The 8303-nt window shown below is 48.3% G+C and overlaps 1 protein-coding gene across 1 annotated transcript; it reads left to right on the top strand.

Annotated features, from left to right (window-relative positions):
* Nucleotides 1–292: 292 nt before the first annotated feature.
* On the top strand, nt 293–5024 carry GFER (growth factor, augmenter of liver regeneration). The gene is made up of 3 exons (XM_064461379.1): nt 293–530; nt 788–1002; nt 1880–5024. Exons 1-3 carry the CDS (start codon nt 324–326, stop codon nt 2040–2042), a joined length of 585 nt encoding a protein of 194 aa, XP_064317449.1. The 5' UTR covers nt 293–323; the 3' UTR covers nt 2043–5024.
* The last annotated feature ends 3279 nt before the right edge of the window (nt 5025–8303 follow it).

Below are 8303 nucleotides of genomic sequence, written 5' to 3'. Positions count from 1 at the left end.
GAAGGAAAACCTACCCTGCTCTCCTCAAACACAAGATTCAAACCCAGAGCTTGTTGCTGTATTGGCAAAAAAGAAAACATCAGAAACGTGCACTTCTGTGTGCAGCGGTGTTTAATGGTGAACGCCCGGGCTGAGCTTCCTCACCCAGACCCGGGAAAAGCCCCGTCCCTCGAGCCAGCGCCTGGCCGGGGGTTCAGCGAGGCCTTCCCGAGGCCGAAGCCCCGGTCCCGGCTCCTCACGCTGCCCGCTCCCGCCTGAGGGAAACCGGGTACAATTCAAATGGCGGCCTCCCGCCCCGGCCCGTGGTGCACCGCGGCGCCAAGATGGCGGCGCCCAGGGAGGGCCGGCCGGGCCGCGGCGCATCGTCGTTCCCGGGCACCGAGAACGGTTCTTTCGCCTTCCCCTTCGCCGTCCCGCACGGCGCTGCGGGCTCCGGGGCGGAGGAGCCGTCCAAGAAGCCGTGCCGAGCTTGCACGGATTTCAAGAGCTGGCTCCGCGAGCAGAGGAAGCGGGCGGCTCCGGGCGGCGGGGTGAGGCGGCGGCGGCGGCGGGAGCCTCCCCTGTCATCCCGGGGGGCTGTCGTACCTCCAGCCCCTGTAGAGCTGTGAAGTGGCCTCTGTCCTGCCCCGCCAAGCTTGAGGGGCTGCGTGGCCCCCTCCTCGAGGGGCCAGGGGTAGGGTGTCCCCTCGGTGGGGGTGTGAACGGGGCCTCCATCTTCTTCGAGGCCAGAGGGGTTGTTTCCCCACCAAGCACCTTCGTCCCCTTACAACCCTCTCCCCTTCTCCAGGACTCGACGACGGTCGTGGAGGAGAAAGAGCCGCCGCCGGACTGTCCCCTGGACAGCGAGCAGCTGGGCCGCAACACCTGGGCATTCCTGCACACCATGGCAGCCTACTACCCCGACCACCCCACCGGTGCCCAGCAGAAGGAGATGAGGGAGTTCATCAACCTTTTCTCTAAGTTTTACCCCTGTGAGCACTGTGCTGAGGATCTGAGGGAAAGGTGAGTTGATTCATCCTTTGTTTTTTTCTTTTTTGGGTGGCTGTTGCTGAAGAGGCTAGCCTGAAAGGCTGGGCTGCAGCAGCTATTTGCATATCAGCAGCTCTTCCTGCAGCTGGGGTTGGCAGATACATGAATTGGTTTCTTCCATTATTGCATCAATCAGAGATACAGTTACTCAGAAAACAAATACCTTTTCCTGGGCTGTTAGCTTATGTGCTGCCTCCAAGGCCTCCCTGAGGCGATTTCAGGATTTTTCTGGTTCAAACTGGATTTGCGCTCGGTTGTGGAATTAGTCTAGGGCTTGAAATAATTTGGCTTTCAGGAGGCAGGTGGTTTTATACTCCAGAAAACACCCTTTATTGGCAACCTCAGCAGTGGAGGCAAAGACTGAAACGGGCAGTGATGTTTGATAAAGGTGTCTACTCCTGTTATTGTCAACTTGTTTCTTGAAAATTTCAGCTCCTCTTTTCTGAATGATGAAACCTAATTATTGACTTAGCAGTTATCACATGGCAAAACAACTGTTCAGTATTTTTCATTTATTATTCTACTTTTTTTTTTAATTCAGTGTTTGGATAAACTCAAGTACTTCTTGCTTTTTCTCATAGATAAGCTGTTTGACTCCTGCGTCTTTTCCAGTCGACAAGACTAGGCACTGAATGAAACCAAGCCAGCCGCAGGCATCAGTATTTTATAGTGGAGGTTTGGCCTCTGATAATGACTGATGTCTGCGTGCTTCCTTCTGGGGTCTCTTTGGGGCTCATCTTGCAATAGCAGAAAAGGCGACTCTGGCTGTCTGTGCGCTATACGCCCGCTTTGGGTATTGAAGTTGGTGACTGTAAAGAAGTAACATTTGTTTACTCTTCCCTGTTTGCAGATTACGTACAAATCAGCCTGATACTAGCAGCAGAAATAACTTCTCCCAGTGGTTGTGTCTTCTTCATAATGAAGTGAACAGGAAACTGGGGAAATCTGAATTTGACTGCTCTCGTGTGGATGAGCGCTGGCGAGATGGTTGGAAGGATGGTAGTTGTGATTAATCCGTAGAGACTGCTCTGGAAATCTAACAGACCGATTCAACCTGGTGTCGACTCACCGCAGGGAAATGTGCGAGTCAATAACTGTGTGTTTGCGTGCTTGTGCGTGTGACTGATACGGCTTGTGGAAATAAAGGTAAACCAGTTCTAAAAGTAAATTTGAAAATCTTATCCTGATAGTATGTTGATAAATGATTACATAAATGTGTTATCTGAGGGATTGAGGCCTTACGTTTGACCCAGGAATTGCCAGAAAGTTGTGAAATTAAGTGACTGACAAACTCATGGAGACTTTTTCATTTTGACATTTCCTTATTTTAGGGGCATTTGCTTATTTCTATGACTAGAATTCCTTTCCCCTGAACGTGGTTGTAGGGGGCTGCCCTGTGGCATTTTACGTTTACCTGCAGGTATTATCCTGATATTTTAGAAAATGCATCTGATGAATTGTAATTTTAATTTCTGTTGTTCTGGTAGAGGAAACTCATGCTGTGCTCTGTGCCAAGCCTGTACCCCTGGATCTCTCTTTCCAAGATCTCCAATGCATTTCTTTAAACTTGGATCCAATTCCTTTGATAAAAGGCCTGAAGGCAGGTACATTTTTAGTTTAAACACTAAAATCATAGAGCGTGGATTTCTCATTTTGTTTTTATGTTTCAACTTATCATGTAAGAGGACATTGTACAAAGGAAAACTAAAGCAGAACCGAAAAAACCCTTCATCTGATGAGTGGAATGAAGTATTAACTGGGTGATGTTCAAATGTTTTAAGTTGGTTGCTAATTTTCTTTGGATCCAGAAGTGCCATGATGGTGAGTTCACTGAACTGTTTGTTCTTAAACCAGATAACATCTTCATCTCTGCTGTGAACTTTAGTCAGTTATGGAAATAGCTTGAGACTGATATCTGTAATGAAGCATATTCAGCTTTGTTTACTGTATGGTATTTCTGAGATGTCACTTGTGTTCTGAAACTCTTGACTGGTACTTGCTGACCTGGTTGATTATTCTGGTGTTATCCCCTAGCTAAAAAATGCTTGAGAACAAAAAGACTTTACAGGCCCCCTGCAGTATTTGAGACCTGCTTAAGTCTGTGATGTCAGCTTTACATAGTATTTATTGCACAGGGGACTCAAAGGAGTCCCTAGGGTAGATTCCCCCTCTCAAAACCAGTCAGAATCCATGCTATATGTATTTGTTAGGTCAGCTATACCGCATCAGTGTATTGATACATAATTTTGAATTTCAGATTGAAGTGAAATAGCAAATTATTTACACCATAATGCTTAGAAACATGTCTCTTTATAAGAAGAGACAGCTTATAAAAAAAAAAAAAGGTCGAAACAATTTCAAGTTCTTAAAATAGTGATATCATGCCCTTACTGCATTTATGGCTGTGAAAAGATTGCAGGAGTTTGCACAAACCTTAACAATAGTAAGCTTTTTCCTTCTGTGCTGAGGTTTTCCTGTGTGTGTCAGTGAGCTTCCTTATTTCATGCACTACACTACATTTGTAAATTTAATCTTGCTGATTGGGTATTACCTGAAATGTTAACAGTACTTTTATAGAAGTATTAGAGTGATAACAGCTTGTATCTAAGAACTTTGATCTTCAAACCTGCCCGCATGGGGCTCCTTAGTGTTCAGAAAAGTATAAGAACTTTGGAAACACGTTTTAATGTTTTATGGCGTATCCTAGTTCTTTCAGGTTGGACCTGATGAAACTCTATGAGGCAAACTTGATGGACTGGTTATTGAAGGTTTCTATGTAGTAACGTTTCTAAACACAAACCCAAAGAAAGTGACCAATAAGGTACTTCATGAAGTGTGCAATCTGATTTATGACTTGAAGGTATCATTCAGGTTATTGAAAGTGCTCAGAAAACTTCCCTATTAGCATGTTGAGCTGCTTAGAACAAACAAATTCCAGCCCTTGGTTTTTAGTATTAAAGCCAATCCCCCAAACGAAGCACACTGGTACCCACTAGTGGGGAAAGGACCAAGAAAAAGGCTGTAGCGCTCCCCCTCCCCCTTGTTAGGCCTGACATAAATTACCCAGCTCTGCCAGGATGGCCTTAGCAGCTGGGGGTGTGGACAGGCTGGACTTGGTTGTGCTAAAGGAGGAATTTACTGTTCTTCCTCTCCAATCTGCCCTCCACTATTCTCTGGCACAATTTCATTGCCCATGGAGCAGGTGACGAGATCTCTTCATAATTTCCTTCAGTGTAAATGAGCAGGTTGGTAGAACACCTGTCTTATCTGCATACTGAAAATGGGCCAGGTGGGTAAGCTGCACTTACTTGTCCAAGTGTGCTCGATCTCCGCAGCTGAGTTCTGGGATCGCTGCTGTCTTGTGCTGGCAAGCTGCTGGTAACCTTCCCCCATACTGCAGCGTCCGTCCACGTCTTAAGGGTGTGAGAGGAAAATAAATGTGTATCCTGTGCAAAATCAGGGGGAGCAGCTGTGGCAACACATTCTTGTCACCTTGTGTTGTTGGAGGAAGCGGAAGAGGGGTGCAGGAGAGAGAACCCCTTCTGCCAGCGGGTAGGGTTCTGCTGCCCTGGCAGTGGTGCCAGCATCTTTAGTGGATGCTTCCTAATAACGAGGCCACCAGCTGCAGCTGCACGGATGTTATCAGGGCAGTTTGCAGCTTTGCTAAGTGGCCATTTGGTAAAATATATGCTTGCACTCTGCTCTCTCCTGTTTATGGCTTTGCAGAAGAGCTTTGACTTAGATGTTTCTCAGGCATATCTTAATCTCTGTGGACTTGACTGTGCGGGGAAGGGGGTGGGGGTTTTTTGCTGCTCGTTTGTATCACATCTCGAGTTTTAATCTTATGTAAGGAATTTCTATTGAAGATACTTGTATTTGTGTACAGGCAATTGTGAAATCTCTTCTAAATGCACTTGATTAAATCTAGTTTTAAAAATATCTGTATTCAAATTATATTTCCTGTTGATGTGAAAATAATAAAGCAACTAAGTTCACTCCTGGCTTCCCTACTGCATGAGACCTTAGGAAAAGGCATCGTACTGTGCTGGTGTGTCTAACTTTCTTCATGCCAGAGTATCGCTGTCTGAGCTTGATTGCTGAGCTGAGGTTGCGTGATTCTGTGTGCATTTATTGATCAGACGAGGTGGCGCTGCAACTCGATCTCTTCCTGTTGTGCTGCTGAATTGGTGCAGTTTTCTGGGCTGAGAAGCTACAAAAATGCAATGATTTTGTACAGCGGGCCCTTACCCATCAGGTCAGAGTGTGTTTTTTTGTGGGGACCAGTGGGATTTTTTTATGGGGTTCAAGTGATTTGTTTTGTGTTTCTAACAGCATTAAGGGTAGCGTTATGGCTGGGAGCAGCTCAAATCTTGCTGAATTTGAGGCAGGATTGGCAGAGTTATCTACTGAAGGGCAACGTTTGTTAACTGCATATTCACCATGCAGCTGTGCACATGCCATCACGGTCACCAGAAAGGGAAAGCTGCTTTCTATCAGCATGAGGAGCTCTTGCAAGACAAAGGATCTGGAGCAGGTGCTGCCTAAGGAGCTTGCGGGACCTCCCTCAAGAGCTGCTCCTGTGTAATAGGCACCTGGCTAACCTTTCAGCTTCACAAAGGACTTACTGTCTTCATGGACTAGTTTGCATTCATAGCTGGAATTTTTCTTCCCACCCCCCAGCTGAAAGTAAAGAGCAGGGAGCCACAAGGGTATTGTCGGCTTCATGAATGGGAGGCAGAGCTGCTTAAGCAAGTAACAAGTACAGGTGTTGCCAGAAGCACCACTATGCCTGTAACATTTTTCCAGGGATTAGCTGTTCCTCTGCGGTGCGTAGAGAGTCTCCTGTTGACGGTAAGATTCCCAGGAGCTGCTTTGTTTGCGTGTGTCTCTTGCCTCAGCCTGTTACAGGCAGTGTGTGATATTTCTACCTTTTGGAGTTTTACAGGCTTGAAGAGGGTAGGGTTTAGACTTTACTTTGGTTTTTTCACCCCTTTCTATCAGCAATGTTTTGTTTTTGTTTTGGGTTTGGTTTTTTTTTTTAATTTCTGGAGTGGCTTTTCAGTTTTTTGTCTGAATGATGGAGAGGAGCCGTTCAGTAGTTTGTGTAGTCGGGAATAAACACTTGAGTAGAAACTGCCAACAAGGTTATGTGAAGCCAGCTCTTGATTTTGTAGGCTAATAGGAAATATAATAACGCAAGTAAAGCAAAAAGACAGTTAAAGGCATGTAGGCAAATCAGCAGTTAGAACGTAGAGGACTCTCTGAAAGGCTGGCGGTCAGCGGTGTGGTTTGCTGGAGCACTGACCTGGATTGGCAAGTCCCACAGGGAAGTGTCTGTGCACAACATGTGATGCTTCCAGGCTGGCTGACGCAGCGAGTTCAGGTGTGTCTGCACCGATGCACAACTAATTCCCAGTCGAGGGACCTGAGAGATGGTGGTAGTTGGCATGCGGCGTGCAGCTACTGCATGTCAGACTTGCTGCAGTTTGCAAAACTCTGAAACAAAGGTTTGTTCCTACCAACTAAGGGTAAATGTTCTCGGAATCCGTGTCTGTACTGATGCCAGGGAATCTGTTATTGCTGTCAGTTCTTTGTTTTTGTAATTATTTCTGGAAGTGAAGTCTTAACGAGCAGCACTAGCTTTGACGCTGTTCTGTTCCCCTCGGTGCGTGACAATCCTGCCTGCACATGCTGGGCTGGTGAAGGGTAGCTAATACAGCCTGGAAAGTTATGCTAGCGCTTGTCTGGGCTCAGAGCATCTGGCATGGCCTAGCTCTTAGACAGTGGTCCTGGCACTGAGGCCTGCTGGGCTCTGTGTTGGGGTCAGTCTTGTTTAACATCTTTATCAATGATCTGGATGAGGGGTTCAAGTGTGTCCTCAGTAAGTTTGCAGATCACACCAAGTTGGGCGGGAGTGTTGATCTGGTCGCGGGCAGGAAGGCTCTGCAGAGGGACCTGGACAGGCTGAATCTATGGGCCGAGGCCAGCTGTGTGAGGTTTAACAAGGCCCAGTGCCGGGTCCTGCCCTTGGGTCACACCAACCCCAGGCAGTGCCCCAGGCCTGGGGCAGAGGGGCTGGGAAGTGCCCGGCGGAGAAGGCCCTGGGGGTGCGGGCTGACAGCCGGCTGGGCATGAGCCAGCAGTGCCCGGGTGGCCAAGGAGGCCACCAGCCCCCGGGCTTGTGTCAGCACTGGGGTGGCCAGCAGGAGCCGGGCAGGGATGGGGCCCCTGTGCTCGGCACTGGGGAGGCCCCACCTCGAGTGCTGGGCTCAGGGTTGGGCCCCTCGGGACAAGAAGGGCCTTGAGGGGCTGGAGCGTGTCCAGAGAAGGGCAGGGGGCTGGGGCAGGGTCTGGAGCACAAGTGTGCTGGGGGGCGGCTGAGGGGGCTGGGGGGGTTTAGCCTGGAGAAGAGGGGGCTGAGGGGAGCCCTTCTCGCTCTCTGCAGCTGCCTGAGAGGGGCTGGAGTGAGGGGGGGGTTGGTCTCTGCTCCCAAGTCACCAGTGACGGGACGAGAGGGAACGGCCTCAGGCTGCGTCAGGGGAGGTTTAGGTTGGGTGTGAGGGAAAATGTCTTTAGTGCCAGAGCGGTCAGGCCTTGGCACAGGCTGCCCAGAGAGGTGGGGGAGTCACCGTCCCTAGGGGGGTTCAAAACCCATGTAGCCGTGGCACTTGGGGCCATGGTTTAGGGGGCCTGGGGGTGTTGGGTTGATGATTGGACATAATGATCCTTGAGGTCTTTTCCAACCTTAATAATTCTATGATTCTGCCCCTGCCTCTCATGACCTTGCTGTGTTGCTTCCTGCAGAAAGGTTACATCTCCTTCTGTGCGTTGTGCTAGTGCAGGCTGATGGTTTTCCTTTCGAGGACTCCTAATGCAGAAGCCTCTTCCTGGTCTTAGGCTTTCCCTCCCATATATCACATGCCACTCTGCTTCTTGGTGTCTGTTGTCTGTTACTGCAATGTGCTTCACAGGGGTGCAGCTATGGGGAAAATTGCTTTGCATCTTAACCAAGGAAACAGTAGAGGGCAACAAAGCATGTATTTTGTTGACTTTCCTGTCTCAAACTTCTCTGGGATAGCTGACTGCTCCAAGATATCGAATGTTTTACCTCATACTAGTCCCTTTTCTGTGGGTTTGGGAGGAGATTTTGGTGACTTCAGGTACTTTTCAAACTAGTGTGCAATACCTCATTATAATTACCTGAATGAGGGATGTGTTGTTTGTAGCTAAAATCTGTACTCAGAAGTATAATGGAACACCGGATGCTATTTCCA

The sequence above is a fragment of the Phalacrocorax carbo genome, chromosome 10, assembly GCF_963921805.1.
Source record: "Phalacrocorax carbo chromosome 10, bPhaCar2.1, whole genome shotgun sequence".
Lineage (NCBI taxonomy): Eukaryota > Metazoa > Chordata > Aves > Suliformes > Phalacrocoracidae > Phalacrocorax > Phalacrocorax carbo.
Note: the sequence above shows the minus strand (reverse complement) of the source record. Positions and strands in the feature narration are given on the sequence as shown.